Here is a 21,300-nt window from a genome sequence, read left to right on the forward strand (position 1 = left end):
GTTTCCTGAGGATGGGGTAGGGAGCTGAGAGGAGGTTATAATGAGAATGCTTGGAGAGATGGGGATACATTCACAGCCTTGACCATGGTCATAGTGTTACAAATATGAGTATATATAAAAACATTGAATTGCACACTTTAAAGAAGGATTCTTGGGGCTGGAGAGCTGACTCAGTGATTAAGAGTATTTGTTATTCTTGTTAAGGACCTGGGTTTGGTTCCCAGCACTCACAACCACCCGAACACCAATTCTAAGCATGGGATCTTGCACCATCTGCTGGCTTCCCTAGGCACTGCATGCATATGGTCTACATGCACATACTTGAGCAAGCACAGAAAATAAACTTTATAAAAATGTTGGCTACTCTTAGTGACAATTATGCCTCAGTAACACCGGCAGTGTTTTAAATGAGTGTCCATGTGAAAAATATTAGTTATTTGAAAGTCATTGTATTAAAAAACATTTGAGACGAAATGTTTTCAAAGAGCATCATCAGTTGTGATTATTTGAGGCTGGGTTCTCTTCCCATTTCTCCATAACCTAGCCACACTTGCTTTTCCATGAGGGACATGGATAGACATGAAATAAGGGCCGGGTGATGCAGCCAGTCAGCAGGCTGAGTGTCAAGAGCCTACTTTATCACCTAGGACCTTGCACATATGTCCAGGAATTGTCTCGGGTGGAAAAGAGTATAATGCTACCCCACACGGTTGCTGCAAAAACTCAAGTTAGCAAATGGATGTGCATGAGATCTGGAGAGGTGGATCAGTGGGTAAAGGCACCTGCAGCCAAGTTCAGTTTCCCTGACCCACAGGACAGGAGGAGAGAACCGACTCCTACAAAGCATCCTCTGATCTCGGCAGAAGTGCCCTCAAGTGTAGACACACACATAGACAAATAAATTATTTAAATGGATATGAGCATGTCCTGAGAATTCTAAAGCAATATGGATATAGGATTCATGGTGATGGTGGAAGAGAGGAGCTAGATACGCACTGATGCCTTTGCAAACCAGGTGGCAGAGAGCAAGCAAGATTAAACCACACTTTCAAAACAATAGGAACCTCTCCTCACAGGGGGACAGCTTGTTTCTCAAAAACTGGCCAAGTTCAAAGCTGCCTAGGACATGCAGAGAGTGGTTGCTCACACCTTCAAGCCCAGCCCACAGGAGATGCAGTTCTGCCTGGACAGCTCTTAAGACTCTGCACTGCTGGGTCCCACCCTCTACTCATTCAAACAGAGTCAGAGGTTGGGGTTTTAAGAACTGTTCCCTTGTGGGAGCTGATAGTACCAGTTAGTAAGGCTCTTGCCTTGAAAGTGACATCCTTCACAGAGGAGCATGCGCTGCTCGAAGGTATTGCTCTGGGAACTCTGTCTTCAGCCTCCAGAAGGATGATGCATCTCTCGTAATGCCTGGGGGTGCAGAAAACTTAGAACCTTCCTGAGCACTCTCCTCACTGTCTTCCCTCTGCATCTGAGCACTCTGCTCTGGGGGTTCCAGGTGGCTGCCGATTATTATTACAGATCATAATCTCCACAAGTACATACGTACTCCTTCATTTCTTCCCATTTCTCATTTCCATGGGATAGGGTCGCATGCTGGTGGCTCACCTTGGGTAGCCTATCGAGATGTGTAGCTTAATGCCAATATGAGCCATATTTTAGTGTGTAAATTACACTTGAAAATTTAAAAAAGACCCATTTGTGTCAACTGAAGTGTCTAACACAAGTAACAAAAACCAGAGTCTCCATCTCCTGTCTCTCATCATTTGAGTCTGTCCAAGATACTCTTTGTTCAATCACAATGGAAGAATATATTCTTTTCTCTGCCCTGAAGAGGTCAAATCTACCTGTAACCAACTTCTCTATCAAAAGATACCAAATGAATACACTTAACTCTCGTTTTGGAATTCATTACTTTATGCATTTGGACCAGATGTTAAAATAAAACAGGTCTCTCAGGGCCAATTGGAGCCATCCCATGGGAGATGGAGAAGGGCTTGAAAGGACATACAAGGCCTGTGGAGTGTTTGCCCTCTCTTGGTGTGGAAGCCCTGGCCATGGAGAGGAATGCAGACAGGTTGTCAGCTGTTCTGACATCTTTGTCCAAATGGAGAATAGAAAACAGCCCTTTATCCACTGGAGATGGAGGGGGAAAACACACTGAGCGAAGGAAAAGAGCTATCTCCACATCACCTTTAACTGGTGACCCACAAGCTTGTAACCTGATGTCCACCATTACTCAGAACAAGAAAAACATCAGTCAAAAATTATGCCAGCAAATTCTTGTAATGGCACAGTCGGTGGAAGGGTCCACTCTGCCCCCAAATGAGTTTATATGTGTGTATAAGTGTGTGTGTATGTATATATGTGTATCCATATATGTACACATGTGTATATACATATGTGTTTATGGGTAGTGTAAAATTTATCTAAAAATAGGAGCTGAATCATGAGGTGTCAGAATAGTTAAATAACTACCAATCTGAGCAACTACTTATAAAATCCTAAGTACAGTGGCCCTAAGACAGGCCTTCTGATGCACGCATAGCAACATAACAAGGGCTAGATCTTCATTTTCCTCGAAACCTGGATTGTTCACCTGTGTATGCACAACGGGTGCCCCTCATCCTTAGGTTCCCTCACACAGAATCCAGCATGAGGAGGCAGGCGGCCAGGGCCAGGGTCAAGGCGTTACACCAAGTGTTGTGAGGGACAGATGGAACAAGACTCTCTTAGTGGAGAATATGGGCATGGATGCCAGGGTTGAGGCCTTTTTTTTCCTGGAAGGTTGCTATTTCCCTTACCTATGGGAAAGCAGGGACGTGGTGGTCTAATTTGTGCTAAGAACCAGCACTTGAGAGGCAGTCAGCAGACGAGTCTACTTGAGAGCTGGCACGCTGTAGAAGCAGCGGGCTCCTGTTGATTTGTGGAGCATGAAGAACCACTCTCTCCCATTGGAAACTGCTGGAAGATTTTTTTTTCCATGTTTCCAAGAACATTAATGGCTTTGTGTGACAAATGCAAAAGAGAAGAGACGTAGTGGCCCAGATCTGGGCAGGAAACTGATAGCAGAACCAGAGAGAGCCCAGCCCGTGAAGCTGAGCCCCTAGAGAGTTAAACTTTCCCAGGACAAGAGCAAAGAGCTAACCCAGGCAGCTAAGACATTAGGAGTATCACAGCAAAATGCCATGACCGCCTTTGATCTGACTGGGCAAGAGATGGGAACAAAAGGCCAGACGTGACATTGCATGCCTGTAACCCCAGCACTCAGGGAGAAACTGAGGCAAGAGAATTACCATACATTCCAGGTCTGCCTAGATACATAGTTATTCCCAGCCATCCTACACAGAAAGACCTTGTCTTAAAATTAAAAGTAGGTGCTGAGGAGATGACTTAATGGAAGCCTACATCAGGCGATGAACTACTCCAGGAGAGACAGCACTGCCCTCTAGAGTCTGCAAGCACGGCTCTCACATAGTATACGCACATGCGCACAAAGACACATATACACATTAAAATAATACTTTTTAAATTCTTAAAAACAAGCAGTAACAAAGCCTGAGATGGAGGGGGCAAGGAAGGATGAGGGCTGGTGCCAGCAGGTTCCAGCACAAGCTCTCGGGATGGAGGGAGGGGAAGAGACTGCGATGTATGTGTGTGGGCGGGCCAGAATCTCTCTGTTCCCCACTTGTCGCCTGCCCAGCCCTCTTTCTGCAGGCCCCTCCCAGAAGAGCTCAGGAAACTCTTGTATTGAGGTCAACCTCATCAGATTTGGATCTGGGAGGAGGGGCCAGACAGGAGACAGGAAGAAGGACAGCTCATGGCTTGTTGGAACAGTAACCGCCTCTCATCCTCCTCTCTGGTTGCCGGTTCGCTGATGAGAAATGAAGGACTAGGGATTGCAGTGAATGGGTGAATGCCCGCCTATTGACAAGCGTATGTGATAACAAAGGCAGCTTGATCTTCATTCTCATGGCCTTCCTCTTCATTGCCCTGGGAATCTTGAGATGGAAACCGCTATTAGAGTAGACTTGGCTGAAATGAGACAGCTAGCCTATCATTTGCCATCACTGTGCTCAGCAGACATCACTAATTGATCACAGATGTCTTTCCGACTGAGCCCAGATGTTCTCTCAGACTCTTCTTCGCTAAAGAGGATCTCATTCTGTTCCATCATCCAGTCCCTAAAGCATGATTGAAATCTCCAAACATGGAACCTCAGACTGTCGTGTCTAGTAAAATTGTCTGCACCAGCGCTTATTTCATTCTCTGGAGTAGCTGGGAGAGTTTCAGTTTGCCAGCCCTAATGACTCTCGGGAGGGTATTTATAGTTTGGAACACGGGGATGTGCCACAAGATTAATCTGCCTGAAGGTTGATAACAAAATCCTAATCCCTGTGGGTTTTCTCTTTCTTCTTTCAGGTGGACAGGACGGAGGTGATCCGGACCTGCATAAACCCGGTGTACTCCAAACTGTTTACGGTTGACTTTTACTTTGAAGAGGTTCAGCGTCTCCGGTTTGAAGTCCATGACATCAGCAGCAACCACAATGGGCTGAAGGAGGCTGATTTCCTGGGTGGCATGGAGTGCACGCTTGGCCAGGTAGGCAGGAGATGTCCCTTGGACCCTCCCATCTGCAGGCCTTCCTCCCCTTAGCCTTCCTCCCCACACCTGATCTTTCCTTCCTTTAGTTCTCCTTCTTTCTTTTTTTAAACTCTTGCATTTTTCAACATTTTCTGGATACTGGTCAATTTATAATATTTACAAGAGTATGATCATACAAATAGGTGACATTACTTATTTTGCAAAGTTAATTATCTTCCTTTCTGAATGTCCTCATTATGTTGGTCATTTATACACCATCCTCTATTCTTGGATCTGTTAATAGAATCCTATCCCTTTACAGACTTCCCATCTCCCAACTGAACTGTAAGACTCACGCACATTCTTCATTCAAATTTATTCCAAGTCTCTGCAGACAAAAACATACAATGACCCAAGAAAGGGACTAAATATAGATACTTTAATTTAATCCTAGTGAGAATGTGAAGTAAATATCATCATTAGATTCCTTTGATCAAACAAAAATCCGACTCTGACTGATTATGTGACCAGGTAGTGGTTCTCAACCTGTGGGTCACGACCCCTTTGGAACTGCATGCCATATATTTATTTCCATTATGACTCATAACTAACAAAATAATAGTTTTGAAACTGGCATTGATGCTGAGATGGTGAAGAGGAAGCACATTCCCCGCAAATGGAAAGACTCAGGGAGGAGCGGCTATATGGTAGAGAAAACCTTTATTTGATATTGCCTAAACCCTAGCTCTGAATTAAGAAATGAAAAGAGTTGACACACATACCATAATGGTCTAAAAATGTGATCTGCTGAAAGAAAAGCAACTGTCGAGGGTGTATGGTCAAGCCAGCTGCCACAGTGCATAACGGGAACTGAATTTTATTAGGAACATTCTGGAAGCCTGTGCATAGCAAACATCAGAGTATGTTTCCTAGGGATGAAAACAATTGGACTTCTATACAATCTGGCTGAAAACACTCTGGGCGACCATTGGTTAAGGTCTGTTCCTAGGCTGGGAACACCAGGCTCCCAGCATTCCTAGCTAGCTGCCTGGGTAGCAAAGGAGGCTTTAAGGATCGGCAGAAGCGTCAAGCAAAGCAGTTCAGGGGCTGGTGGTCAGAAGGCAGGAATGTGTGCTCATTTCCTGGTGACTGAAGCAGGGTGCTGATGGGCTTGTTCTTTGTTTCATATTATAGCTTGCCTAGGCAATGTCAGTCGCCCGTTCTCTTAGCAGTCAAACCTTAATCATTTGGGATCATTATTTTTTGCCATGTGACTATATAGAAAATAGCTCCATCCCCAACCTAGCAGGGAATCCTGCCTAAGCTCAGCCACAGATCTCACCCCTCCACTAGCAGAGTTTGACGCAGAGCTGTGACTGTGACCAGCACTAACTAGTGAATCCTAAGAGCGTCATTTGAGAGCATCTAGTGTAGAGACACAAATAAAGACCATTTCCCTTTTTCCTAATGTTCTGGGATCACTTAGTGTCTTGCAGCTAGACTAGGGGTATGTGTAACCCCACAGGGGGACAGAAGCTAAAAATAGCCACAGAGACACAGGTTTGACATATTGCCCCTGAAGCCTAGTCCCTGAAGCCTAGTCATGGAGGTACAGGCTTGACCTGCTGCCCCTGAATCCAACTCCAGATGACACGGTTGCCTCTGTCACTGATAATTCATCTCATTCATTCTGTTGGCCGTGTGATTGGCAAGATTAGTTTTCCCCACACATTTGCATTCAGCACTGCTGGCTTCAGTCAATGGAAGCGTCCCATTTTTTATGACTAGAGTGACTGGTTTGGGGAGGCAATATAACATTCATTCATTTAGTTATTCATTCAATAAGCATTTGCCAGGTTCCTCAGATATGCCTAATACCATGCTTGGTGCTAGAGATCCAAAGACAAAGAAGACAGGGACCCTACACCCAGAGAAGCTATAATTGGCTGGTGGCATGGACCTGGAGATAAACAAAGTGCATGTGGTTAAATGCTACTTGGAAATGTGTTCCAGGAGTGGTAGGATAAAGACTTACCTGCCCAAAGGGCATCAATGAGAACTCGCAGGAAAGATGACTCTGGACTTGAAACTTGAAGTTAATAACAGTTCACCAGCACAGAAAAAGAAAAACGGGACCTTCCAAATAAAATGACCAGACCATGCAAAGACAGGGTATCAGGACTACGGCAGAGAGATCTGAAGAGACCTAGCTGGGTGGTCAAATGAGGATGGGAAGAGGATAGAGATGCTGATATGAGAGGAGGAGGCAGGCCAAGCAGCTTTAAGCATTCTTTTGTTTCTTTGTTTGTTTTTCTAAAACTGAAAGAGCTTAGATTTAATGCATCTTGTTCCCTTGGTAACCAGGGGAAGGACAAGATTGGATGCATGCATTAGAAAGAGCACTTTGGTATCCTCACTCACAAAGTTAGGCAGAGGAGCAGAGAGATGAGGAGGCAAGGAAAGCACTTAGGAGATTAGTTCAGTAACAAAGGAGCAAGGGGGACCACGTGAAGGACCCAGCAGAGAGTCTGCAATCAGCAAGCCAGGAAGACTATGTGAGGTAGGGTGTGACTGCCAGATGACTAGAGAAGAGCTGTGACAGTCCCTGAGGGTAATCATTCAAGGAAGGGGTGGGAAAGGAACGTAGTAATGCCTACCTGTAATTAAACTCAGGACATTTGTGCAAAAAACAGAGAAGTTGCCAGTGTCCGCTGCCCCTGTGAGTCTGGAAAAGATGCTGTAGCTTCAGGAAATCCTCCTGAAAGATGATGGTAGGTAGCATGGAAGAAGCCGTTAGCAAGCCACATGCATGTGTACATATGTGCACACATACTGGTGCATGCATACACACATCACACTTATGTACGCATGAATGTGAGCACCTGCACACATAAACATCCACCTATGGACATATAAGATCACACATGATTACCTACACATTTATTGAGCCAATGTTTATAAAATGCTGGGCAGATTCCCTGGCATAGAGGAAAGTACTCGGGGTGTTGTTAGGAGTGGTGTGAGAGCCATTTTTCATGTAGTGAGGGTCTAAGGATGGATGAGAAGGATTAGAGCCATTTTTCGGGTAGTGAGGGTCTAGGGATGGAGGAGAAGGATTAGCATTGTCAGGGGGAAGGAAGAGCTGTAAAGGATGAGTTCCCACGCCCGGCATTCACCAGTATTGAATGTGTAATTTCACCTCGATTTTGATCTCCTTCAATCCAAAGATTCAAGGCACACACTGGATCATGTGACTGTATTCCCTGGCATTTATTCTTCTAGGAATAATTTATGTAAATAATTGTTTTAAAATAGAATGTTGAAGTAATCTGGGCAGGTATTTCAACGCTTATCTTGCTACAGGTAAGGCCCACCAGCAGAGACGAAGTGAATTCATCAAAACCACACAGGAAGTCACATGCGGGGAGCCTGTCCCCTCAAGGCTTCCATGGGTACTTGAGGTGCTTGCTGAGTTTGCTACTTGCCTACTCTGCCACGAACAGTCTGACTTTTGGTTTAGGGACGAAAAGCTGCAGCCCTCAGCAGGCTAGAAACTGGCGTTGACTGTGCAGTTGGGTCCTAGCACAGCAAGTGACTCTGAGTAAAAATGCCAAGTGAAGCCAAGGGAGGTTCATGTCCTCAGAGAGGACTGCAGACAGAACCGTACATTCTCAGCAGATGGGAGACGGGGGCGAGTCATGAGGACACCGAGTGATCAGAGAGCTCAGCTTTCCTGCTGGAGAGCTTGGAGACCATCCTGCCCCAAGCTAGACACAAGGCTAAGCCATCTTCTACTCCACCCTACGAGGGGTTCCCGGAAAAGACAGGATCCCTCACTACACGGAAGAGCAAGCTGCCCCTTCCACTGGCTCTCTTTCCCTCTTTCATTGCTTGTTAGTTTGTTCACTCGTCCTTCTATGTCCATCTTTTTCACTCACTGAAGACAGTGGTCATAAATAACAAAAGTGATGTCCCCAAGCTGCTGGGCTAAGGAGCTGCTGTGCCTCACTTCACTTACTATCCCAGCACCCCACAGAGAAAGACACTACCCACTACTGTTATTGTCATTAAATAGTTGAGAAAAATAAGACCAAGTAACAGAGGTGCATTGTCTAGCGTCACATGGCTCTTTATGGTCTTTTCCATTTATTCTAGTCGCTAGTTCATCACTAACCCATATAAATGAGAAAGTAGTATTAATGCAAAGCCAAGTCAGAGTTGACCTTGGTAGTGTTTCGTAGAGCATCTTTTTCTAGTAAAATTTGTTTTATAACTTATATAAAAGGAATTTAGATAACCTATAAACTCTTTCACAAAAGGTCAGCATTAGTTATCGTCCCTGGAGAAGGACACTTGATTTAGGATTATAATATAGGGTCTGGAGAGAGAACTCAGCAAGAAAGAACACTTTCTGCTCTTGTAGAGGACCTGAGTTCATTTTCCAGCACCTATGATGGGCCCCTCACAGCCTCCTGTAACTCCATTTCTGGGGATCCAACAACCTGTTCTCTCATCCACAGATGCCTGAACCTAGCAGCACAGATGTACAGACATACACATAATTAAAAGCAAAATAAGTCTTAAAAAAATTAAAATTGAAAGACTGCAGCAATGTGGCTTCTTAAAAACTATTGGTGTGACTGCCAATCCCCTAAAGCCAGACTCTTACAAATCGGTATCCAGGGACATTCCCACCTGACAAGAATTCCTTCCTTGCCTAGCCAAATTGGACATACTCATTGCCTAAATTCTTACAGCTGTTTTCTCTTCTCTACGCTTCAGCAACATTTACAGCCATATAAATTCCTCTTCTTTATTGCCATGTGGCTTCTCCTCAATGTGTTTTCTTCTCCAAAATAACTGAGAACTCCATCGGTAAGCCATTGAAGGGGTACTGGACTCAGTATCACTGGGTTCTTTGGTTCCTGTACATAACAGAAGGATAGCAAACCACATTCCGTGTGTGTCTGTGCACCATATCCATGCCTGGTGCCTGTGAAGACCAGAAGAAGGGCATCAAATCTCCTGGAACTGGAGTTACAGGTAGTTGTGAGCCACCATGTGGGTGCTAGGAATCGAACCCCAGTCCTCTGTAGGAATATCCAGTGCTCTTAACCACTGACCCATTTCTCTAGCCCATGATTCAGAAACTTATGAAAATGCAGACTGTTAGGCCTATCCCAGAGCATCTGGTTCAGGGGATCTAGATTGAGACTCCATGATGAGAATTCCAAGTTTCCCAGTGATGCCCCTTGTGATGGACCAGAGACTATGCTCTGAGAACCCTTCACCTGCTAAGGAGTCAGCCTCTGTCACCGGTTTTAGTGTTGAAAGAAACCAGTGATACAATAAATTATCTAGAGAAATTAAGGACCAAGAAGCAAGAACAACATTTCATCATAAAGTTTACATCTCTACAGCATGGCTCATGGGTTATATGAAAGAGAGAGAGAGAGAGAGAGAGAGAGAGAGAGAGAGAGAGAGAGAGAGAGAGAGAGAGCGCTTGTATATAGGTGTATGTTGTAGAGAGTAGTGCATGTATATATGTGTGAATGTAGAAGCTGGAAAAACATCTCTCATTGCCCTGGAACTCATCAAATAGACCGATTGGCCAAGCCAGCAGGGTAGGGTGTCATGCCCACCCCATATTTACCTGGGTTTCTTATGATCTAGACTTTGGTCCATAAGCTTTGCATGGTGAACTGTTTAACCACTGAGCCATCTTCCCAACCCATCACTGCCTTGTAAAAACATGGGTTCCAGGGATGAACTAAGATCCTCAAGCTTACAAGGCAAGCACTTTACCAACTGAGCTGTCTATCTCATCAGTCCTTGATGGAGATCTTGGCTGTTACTGTCTGTTTTTTGCTATCCATTAAATATAGTCAAATTATCCAGACGACGGGTTTCCTTCCTGACACAGAGAGCTGTCCAGATTATATCAGCTCAATGACCCTCGAAAAGAGCAGTAGACCTCAAATTGTCATGATCTATGTGAATTTGGTCTAGGGTCAAAATGGCCCCATTTGTGGACACCAAATATGTCACCCAAACTCACTGTAATGCCCAGAGCAAGATCCAAGGTCAGCATTTTGTTCTATGATATCTAGTGCTTTTGTGCCTTAAAATTGACATCTGGGGAAGTCAAATTTACATATTCTAGCAAGCAACTCGTTTCCCCTTTGTTTCTCGGAGGAAAAGCTTTTCCTAATTTTGCATAGTCACTGCAGTGGCAACTGCATAAGTGATGAATGATGTCACAGTAAACAGTGTTCTTTTGCTCCCCTGGACTAGCCGTGGAACCCCATAAAGCAATGCTGCTCCCTGCTGCTGATGCTCTGCTCAAAATATGTAGGATTCAGGGTGCTTGTGGCTAAGCAAGTCCCCATGTCTCCAAGGAGAATAAAATCCTATCTTTCCTTTTTCTTTGCTAGCTCGTTCTGACTAGCAACCTTCAATTCAAATCCTAGGAAGTCTCCTGTCACAGCTTGGCACCTCCTTTAGAGGGTCCACAATTAGAGTCACGCGTTACGTCTGGGGACTGCCACCAAGTCACCATGGTGTCCCTGGCAAATTGCTTAACAGCTTTGTAGCATATGGCTCATAGACTTCATCTACCTTTATAGAATGTCCTAGGTCAACCCCTTTATAAATCCCTTCACACTCTGAGTCAATGACTGCGACTCACTTCTTACCTTCCATCTCTCAGAAATTAAACATTCTTTTCTGTACTCATTCATCTGAATAATGGTCCCCAAGTCCCCACCACATAGCCCACATGCTCCCGCTTCCTTCCAACTGTGACTCAGCATTTAGTGTGAGATGCCATTGAGTGACAGATGGCATTGTTCTACCTTAGCACCCCCTTCTCAGGAGAAAGCTATCCTGTGCCCATTCAATTTCAAAGATACTATTTAAAAAGATATACTCAGTAGCAGTTTAAATGAGCTTGTGTTTATGGGCCCTATTTCACATCTATCGATATTTGATACCTGCTTTAGCCTTATCTGACTCAGAGGAGGAATATAAGACAGCCGGGACTGAATGAGACTTTGCAGGCTTCTGCCTCTGTGTTAAAGACAGCTCTAGGCATTAGTCCTGGTAATAGCCCTTTTATTCAGGCTAGACAAGGCACTCAGCTCCCAGACCAGGTTACTGAGACAAGGAGCCGCATGGTACACCTGAGACAACCTCAAGTTCTGCTTTTTTATTCCTAGCCAGCTTTCCTTAGATTCTCGAGTCCACCCAGCTCAGCACTGGCTACCCATGCAGTCTGGCCCTGTCACCATGACACTTAGCATACACTTCCCACCGTCTGTCACTTACCTTTCCTCTGAAAATGCTGTCTTGAAGCCCTTATCATATATTAGCCTCCTGAGCATCCGATAAGACTTTGCTATCTTTGTCCCAGCATGGAGCCGGAAGACACTGTATCACCTTAAACAGAATTATCAATATGCCAAATTACCAGCTGGTGAACCTCAGTAACCAAAAAGTTAGTTTCCACCGAACCATTCTCGACAAAATTTTTTATGTATTAAAATGAAAAATTTTACCTTATAAAGTTTACTATATTTATCTTAAAACTGAGTAGTTTTGATTTCTTCTTTAAGCTATGTATGAAATTTAGTTAGTGTTGATAACGAACTTTTCTGAATATAAACATAGTCATAAGAGAACTAAATAGTCTCTTGTGTTTTCTTCCAAACATAGTCGTTATGCTTCCCACTTTTTCAAAGGACAAAGCTTGGGAGGATGCACGTCTAAGTGCTAACAGCGATGGTGTCTAGGTTGTATGATTGTGGTTGGTTTGTAGTGTCACAGCTTATTTTCCTATATTTCTACAATTAGTTTATATCATAATTACAATAAAAACTACAACAAAGTATCTCTCAGCAGTCAGTAAAGTGTTTGCCACTCAAGCGTAAGGACTGGAGTTGTGGTTCCCTGGACAGACGTAAAACCGAGGTTTGTCAGAGTGTGTCTGGAATCTCAGCACTAGGGAGGTAGAGACAAACAGAACTCTGAAACTCACTGGCCGGCCAGCCCAACCTTACAGAGATCTCCAGGTTTAGTGAGAGACCCAGTCTCAAAAAATACAATAAGGATCAATCGGAAAAGCCACCTGACATTAACCTCTGGCTTCCACATGCATGTGCACACACATATGTACCTGTATACACACATATACATACACACTCATATGTCATACGTATTCACACTTACCAAGACACAATCAGTGTCTGTCAGTAAAAACAGCAACATAAACACTCATAAATAAGCAAAAGAGGAAGTAACAAACTTTATAAAGACTCTTAAACCCACCCCACTCACACAATGAATGTCCACATAGATTCGAACACACATGTAATACCATGTGCGTACACCACACACACACACACACACACACACAGACTCTTAACCCACTGATAAACTTTTCAACATGTGAAGAATTTCAGCCCAAGATGTAAGTAGGAAAAGCCTGTTGTGTGAGGTATTTGTAGGGTTCTGGGAATTCATCATTGGATGCTGTTGAGAAAACCTTGGTCCCCAACCCTCTGCTCAGGGGAAGCAGAATTGGCCTGACTAATCTGATTCTGATCTTTTGTAATATTACTTTTAGCTACCAAAAAGACCTTGGAGGGCCTGGGACACTAATAACAAATAAGTTAAGGAGCCGCCATTGGATCTGCAAAGAGGCTGTAAGATCCTCCCAGAGCTAATTCAAGTCAAAATTGAGAAACATAATATTTATATTTTGAATTAATCTAATAGGATTTAGGGGGAGGAAAAATACCTGCTTGGTTTACAAAGTCTCTCCCAAGAGTCTTAGATTCAGATCCAAGGACAAAATGAGGCCAGGTATGAATTAATTAGTTTTGTTTTGCATGGAACGTAGGCCTCTGGGGCTTCTTCTTATACCAGCGCAGGTCAGCCAAGGTGCACACTCCTGAGTCCCAGCTCCCAGAGGCCCAGACTCAGCTGACTACAATTGCAACTCCTGCTCTCAGAGCATCTGCCCACCTGAATGCTCAGGGCAGCACTCTTGGCCTCACCAGTCAGAGGAACAAAGGAGCAAAAATCCTGCCAACTTCTATCCCCGCTGTTAAATCCAAAGCAAGAAATCTGCTGTTATAGTTAATTTGCTGACAGGGCCCCAGTGGAATCAGACAGCTGAGAAGTGAGGAGACAAAGCAGGGATGGGTTTAGTCCCACAACAAAGCAGGTTCTCTCTGCCCTGGTACTCCTGGCCTCTCCATAACACTTGGGTGGAGGGGCGCTGTACCCTCTCTAATCAGATATCCACGTAATGAGAGTGTAGTTTGTGATCCCACCTGCCTAAACCATTCTAACTTAAACACATTATTTTGTTTTAGATATCTACATCTCCTTAATTTAAAAAAATGCCCCAACTTGAAAGGTATATTTTATGGCCAATTCATAATAATAAATCACTTTCATATCAAGTCATCTCAAAGGGATGATCAGGCTTGGCATTTATGGTGCTATTAATGATATCATCATCATCATCACCATCTTCATCACCATTGCCACCATTAGTTATCACCATCGTAATGATCACTTTACCACTAACACAACCGTTACCATCACCATCAGTGCCATCACTGACATCATCGACAATTATCATTGCCATCACCTTCATTATCACCCCATCCCCAACTACCTCAGCTACCGCCACAACCACTACTCAGCATCATCAACATCAGTACCACAGTCATCGTCACCGACACCACTATCATCATCACCATCATCACCAGCACCACTCTAGTGATCATACCATCATAACCCCACCTCCACTACCTCCATCGTCATCATCACTTGGGAAAGAATACAAACCTCCAAACTGGCACAGCCAAAAGCTAACATCAGACATCTGGGTTCACAAAAGTCTAAGCTGCTTCTCTCCTGCTTCTAAGCTATGTGACCTCAGGACTCTTGTTTCACATCCTTAATAAGAAAACTTTTTAAGCCGGGCGGTGGTGGCGCACGCCTTTAATCCCAGCACTTGGGAGGCAGAGGCAGGCGGATCTCTGTGAGTTCGAGACCAGCCTGGTCTACAAGAGCTAGTTCCAGGACAGGCTCCAAAACCACAGAGAAACCCTGTCTCGAAAAACCAAAAAAAAAAAAAAAAAAAAAAAAAGAAAACTTTTTAAAAACACTTGAAAATTTCCCAGGTCTTCCCACTGGCTTCTTCTTAAGTGGTAAGTTGAAGAGAAAAAAAAATCAAGTTTCATGAAGCCTTATGAGATAGCAAAGTATTAAGTTAAATAAAAGCACCATTGTCTCTAAGTGACAAAGGGTCAGCCATGGAAGCCTAGCTCCATCACCTAAGATCACCCTGAAAGCAATTTGCATAGCTCCAATTCAAGACTAAACTGAGCTTATCTACACATGCGCCTTCTACTCTACCACATCGCTTACTGAATGGAGTGCAACTTCTACAAGCCTTTGGAAATATCTTTGGATGCATTTACTTTAATTTCTGTGTATGGATGTTCTGTCTGCGTGCATGTGTGTGTACTAGGTGCATGTCTGTTGGATCCTGTGGCACTGGGGTTACGCTTGCTTATGAGTCCCCTTGTGGGTGCTGGGAATTGAAACCCTGTCCTCTGAAGAGCAACAAGTGCTCTTAGCTGCTGAGTCATCTCTCCAGCCCGACAAAGCAGTCCTTCCCGAGTGCTGCCACCTTGAAGCTGGTCACAGAGGTCAAGCACAGGACGTTCTTTCCCGCGGGTTGATAAATTGACTCCTGGGTCTGAAAACCATCTTTCTCCTAGCTCAGGGAGCTCGTCGGCACTCCACCTGTGCAGATTTATCAGAAATACTACAGCACCAGGGAATTTAAGCAACTTGGAGTCTTTTTGCCCTGTTTTGCCCATGGCAAGGATCTGTTAGGCTCATGTGTTCACTCATCTCATATCGGGTAATACCTTGACTGAATTCTAAAGATGAAAACCGAGAGGTGATACTGTTACTAGACTTAGTGCTGAAATATTTGCACCAGTTACCTTACTCATCCTCATAAAACTCCAGAAGATACCGTGACTTCCTTGTCTGTGCGCTGCGCACTTGAACCTTGAAGTAACCTGCTGCGAAAGTGAGGGGACCATGATTTTAGCCCAGGCTTTCTGACTCTTAGAGCAGATGGCTGCGTGCAACTTTTACCCTCCTTGGCAGCACTTTCATGCAAGTTCTAGCAATGAGCTGATCCCCAAGAAAGAACATCCACAAAGCTAACGTCACTCGTGGGTCCACAGGACAAAGCCATGAAATCTCCAGGCCCTTGAGTTCACGGGACAGTGGACTGTGACTGCTTCTGAATCCTTGTTCCCCAGCCCCACCCTCAGCTCTCTGTCAGGTTTGCAAGGGCTGAACCCCAGGGTCTTTCTACAAACACCCAAGATCTCCCACAGGGCATCTTTTCAAGTCAAGAAAGACTCCCTGTCCCTCAGTTGCATTACTTGTAGAAAATGGATTTGTTGTTTTACTGCCTATAAGAGATTATCTGCTTGGTGAGTTCCCGATAGAACATCCCCATTGCCTCAGTGTGTGGGTGCACCCCTCGCGGTCCTGAGTTCCTTGCTCGTGCTCTCTCTCCTTCTGCTCCTCCTTTGGATCGTGAGACTTCAGTCCAGTGCTCCAATGTTGGTCTCTGTCTCTGTCTTCTTTCATCGCCTGATGAAGGTTAATATTCAGGAGGATGCTTGTATGTTTTTCTTTGGGTTCACCTTCTTATTTAGCTTCTCTAGAATCACGAATTATAGTCTCAATGTCCTTTATTTATGGCTAGAAAGCAAATATGAGTGAGTACATCCCATGTTCCTCTTTTTGGGTCTGGCTTAACTCACTCAGGAGAGTGTTTTCAATTTCCGTCCATTTGTATGCAAAATTCAAGAAGTCATTGTTTTTTACTGCTGAGTAGTACTCTAATATGTATATATTCCATACTTTCTTCATCCATTCTTCCATTGAAGGGCATCTATCGGGAACTCACCAAGGCCAGCTGGCCGGGGTCTGAAAAAGCATGGGACAAAACCTGTCTCGCTGAACATAACGGACAATGAGGACTACTGAGAACTGAAGAACAATGGCAATGGGTTCTTGATCCTATTGCACGTAATGGCTTTGTGGGAGCCTAGGTAGTTTGGATGCTCACCTTAATAGACCTGGATGGAGGTGGGTGATCCTTGGACCTCCCACAGGGCAAGGAAACCTGCTTGCTCTTCGGGCTGAGGAGGGAGGGGGGGGAATGGGAGGTGGTGGCGGGGAAGAGGCAGAAATCTTTAATAATTAAATAAATTAATTAATTAATAAAAAAAGAAAGAAAAGCCCAAGTTAATAGGCCAACTAATTTATAATTAAAAAAAAAAGATTATCTGCTTGAAATTCACCCCTCTTCTTACTTCTGAGAGATAGTTCAAGGACTCTGGTACACACTACAGATTTTCTCCCATGATGCAGGCATACACAATTTTGTTTTTAAATAAATACTTGGTCATTTATAGATGCTCTTTTTTGCTGTTGTGTCTTCTTTTGTTTTTATTGCCATGTTTCATTTCATTTTTATTGTTTGTTCATTTTGATGGGGACTCATGTGTTTCTGTCTGGCCCTGGATTCTCTATTCTGCAGATGACCTTGAAGTTGTAGTGCTGAGGATTGAATCCAGGGCTTTATGCATGCTAGATTTGCCCTCTGCCACCTGAAACACATCCTAGCCTTCTTGTTTGACCTCTTTCAATAAATAGACAGCAACAAAGCTGCCAGTGCGAATGTTCTTGCCTTTGCTTCATTTATTTTAAGGGATATATGACAAAAATTGGTATGACATGTCCTCTGTTACAGACATTAAAGCTGTTTCCAGTCCTCTGTCATTCTGTACAAGATGTGGATGAACATCATATTCTATGGACCTCTGAGCACCCTAGCTACTGCTTTTCCCTTAGAACAACTTAACAAGAATGTTTTGGTACTGATTTTAAGGACATTGACACAAATTGCTGATGATCCATACAGAAATGGCAGCAACTTATGCACGTCCCTTCTTAGTGCACAAAGGTCCCCTCTACTGCATCTTCAGAAACACCTACAACTTCTTATCTTTGAATGAGTCTCTCTTCAAAGCTTTTCTTACCACACAGAGGGCTCACTCATCCCATAGCCCTGGAGGTTACTTTCCCACTGATGGGTTTGTTCAAGGGTGTTGTGGGATAATCTTTTTGTATACTGTGAATACGTCTCTGCCAAGGCACCTTCTGATTGGTTTAATAAAGAGCTAAACAGCCAATAGCTAGGCAGGAAAGAATGGGCGGGACTTCCAGGAAGAGATAGGAACTCTGGAAAGAAGAGAGGCAGACTTCACCAGCCAGACACAGAGGAAATGGGATGCACGGTACTGAGCAGAGATAATGGAGCCATGTGGCAGAATGCACAATGATATAAACAGGTTAACTTAAGTTTTAAGAGTTAGTAGGAAATAAGCCTAAGCTAAGGCCATCTTTCACAATTAATAATAAGTCTCTGTGTCACTGTTTGGGAGCTGGCGATCCATAGAAAGTCCTTCTACACAAGGGCTGAGTGAATTATGGTGACATTGCTAAGGACTCGACCTAGAGGGCTGCCTCACTGTTAGCCCAGCATTCTTTGCCTTTCATATACTCCTTATCAGTCCCTTCTTTTCATTCATTGTTCATGCTTTGGAGACTTCCAGTTCAGGACACTTCCTCAGATATCCAACAGTAAAGCTAATAACTCCGCAGATGGCTCATAGACATCTCAGATTCAACAGCCCATTCCAAACTCACTTGCATTCTCCAGAGCCCCTTCCATCAACCCTTCCTTTAGCGGGACCAGGCAGCGAGTGGCACCTTTCTTCTCCTGGGTGCCGGAGAAATGAAACCTGGAAGGAAAACTTCCCTCACCTCTTGCTCCCTACCCGACCGATCATCTGATTGTGTGGCCCAGTTAATCCAGTGTTTTCAGGGCCTCCATCAGCCCATTTCCCCTACTTCAGGCCCCAGTCCAAGTTAATAGATGGCTGAAATTCTCACTAAGTGGTGATGGATTGGATAGAACAAAAGGGAAGAAAGACGTAGCATTTTCTAAGCACCTATCACCTGGGTCTGAAATCTTTTTAATGGTCATTATACACACGAGAAATCCATGCCATAGAATATTATCACCAACTTACAGATCAGGAAACTGAGGTACAGCTGGTAACGCTAATTAAGGACCCACATCTGGCCTGGAATCCAGAGCTTTCTGTGTGATTATTACTTTAGATTGTGTAGTGACACCTCATAGTCCTTGAAGGAGATCCTCAAAGAGTGAGGGCTCCCTCCTGGACCCCAGATTATGCACAAACCATACCCAAACACCTGTTTTCACAGAGAAATCCTTTATTAAGCAGGGAATAAAACTAAAAGTGGCTGATTTCTGACTCAGGCAGAAAAATAACGGCAAATAATCTTGCAGGTGGAATTTTAAGAAGAGAAATGGCAACGTGGCCTCACACACAAGTGTCAGGCAAAGGTGAGCAATTAGTGCACAGAAGGATTTAAACCTTAAATCCCCCTTCCTCTCCAACTCTTGCTAATGAAGTCAGACAAAGGGTAAAAACCTGTAATTACACTGAAGTAATTAGAATCCTACTTAATAGAAAACTTAAGGCAGGAATCCCAAACCAATAGATGACCCGTTGGGTCCATCACCCTCTCTACCCTTCTGGGTCGTTCTCCCCAGGATGGTCTTTTGGTGGGCTCCACTTAAAGACTGAGAACTGTACTTAGTCTGTGTAAAATCTGTGATTAAAAAATATTATAACCCTTTTCCCCTTCCATGTTAACATGTCTGTTGATGTTGCCTCTGTTCCAGTCTTGTTTGTGCAGCCATGTCTAGCAGACACTGTTTCACAGCAGACTTGTGATATTCCAGCTCTTACTATCTTTCCTCCTTTTCTGAGGTGTTCTCTGAGCCACAGATGCAGGATGTATCCATTGGAGCTGGGGTCCCGCGATGTTGATCGCTGCCTTGTGTCCAGTTGTGGTTTTCTGTGATTGGTGTAAAGACAAGTTTCTCTGATGAGAGGCAGTAGCTATGCTTCTCTGTGGTGTAAGGATAAGATTTAGCATGTGGTAAGGATTGATGCTGTTCTAGTCAAGTGTTGGTCGTAGATTCTTTTCTAAGTTCCATGACTCTCCTTGCCTGTAGTAATATGAGCGGCAGGGCTGCGTCCCCGGCACCCGGCCGCCCACATGGCTTAGCTTATGCCCCGAAATAATTACACGGAAACTGTATTCTTTTGAACACTGCCTAGCCCATTAGTTCCAGCCTCTTATTGGCTAGCTCTTACATATTGATCTAACCCATTTCTAATATTCTGTGTAACACCATGAGCTGGCTTACCAGGGAAGATCTTAACCTGCATCTGTCTGGAGTGGGAGAATCATGGCGACTCCTTTACTCGGCTTCTTTCTCCCAGCATTCTATCTGTTTACTCCACCCACCTAATTTTCTGTCCTATTAAAGGGGCCAAGGCAGTTTCTTTATTACTTAACCAATGAAACAACAGTAGAAAGATGACCCACCTCCATCATTTCCCCTTTTTCTGTTTAAACAAAAAAGAAAGGCTTTCACTTTAACATAGTAAGATTACATATAACAAAACAGTTATCAAGCAAGAATTACAGTTACAATATTTATATCTATTTTATCTTTTATCATAACTAAGGAAAACTATAACTATCCATTCTTCAACTCCATCAAATACTCCAGAAGGATATAATATTACCTAAGTAAACAAGAAATAAGAAACTTCAAACTTTAGAAATGACAGAGACATCTTGCTGCCTGGACAGTCACCCAAAGTTCTTTTGTACCGTTGGGGCATCCATCTTCGGCCTACAGGCCCATAGTATCCAGCAGACACATTTTCATGAAGCAGGAAATTCCAAAGACAGTTCAGTCACCATCTGCTGTGTCCTGCAGAATGTCTCACAGACTCTTTCATGAGTCAGGAACCCCGAAAGACCATCTCACCTTTAGGCAAGTTCAGTAGTCCTCTCTCTGAGGGTTCTCTGTGTCCAGTTTATGCAACAGTCCAGGCAAGAGCAGTTTCTTGCCCAAATGGCTATCAAACTCCATAAGGAGCCTCTTCGATGCCCATCTTCCTCTTGAAGTAGATTGGTGCTGCCAGGAGCAGATGTGTCTCATTGTCATGAAAAGCCCTAAGTTATTAAAACATTAAATGCCATATTCTGCAGTCTTTGAAAGATATGAAGAATGCCTAACTGAAATATATCTCTATATATCTAGAAAATCTAACTAACATGACTACAAATTTGACTATTATTGATGATTATCCATTAACAACCTATACACATTACATTTTTAAATGAACTATACAGTCACAATACCTTAATCAAGATCAGAAATACATATACATATAACAAAATTGACCTTAAAATCTATACCAATGCAAATTATTCATACCTATATCATTTCCCCCTTTAAATGTAAAAGAACATTTATAAACAATATTTGGGAATATGGGCGCAGTTTTTTCTCTCCAAACTGCTTCCTGCTGAATGGGGGCACTGTTATTCAGGTCTTTCATGGTATAACCTGTGTTCCAGGTTCATCTCAGTGGGCAGTTGAGTGAAGCAATTTTTTGAGGGTGTTCACAGCAACCTTTC

The 21,300-nt window shown here is 43.7% G+C and overlaps 1 protein-coding gene across 3 annotated transcripts in view; it reads left to right on the plus strand.

Annotated features, from left to right (window-relative positions):
- Nucleotides 1–21,300, plus strand: part of Cpne4 (copine 4) — a 471,398-nt gene that overhangs the window by 315,276 nt on the left and 134,822 nt on the right. For all 3 annotated transcript variants that reach the window (XM_057768128.1, XM_057768130.1, XM_057768129.1), the window contains exon 3: nucleotides 4,426–4,605. In XM_057768128.1, coding sequence (XP_057624111.1) covers nucleotides 4,426–4,605 — 180 coding nt within the window. The remainder of the gene's footprint in view (nucleotides 1–4,425; nucleotides 4,606–21,300) is intronic.

This window comes from Chionomys nivalis, chromosome 4 (genome assembly GCF_950005125.1).
Source record: "Chionomys nivalis chromosome 4, mChiNiv1.1, whole genome shotgun sequence".
Lineage (NCBI taxonomy): Eukaryota > Metazoa > Chordata > Mammalia > Rodentia > Cricetidae > Chionomys > Chionomys nivalis.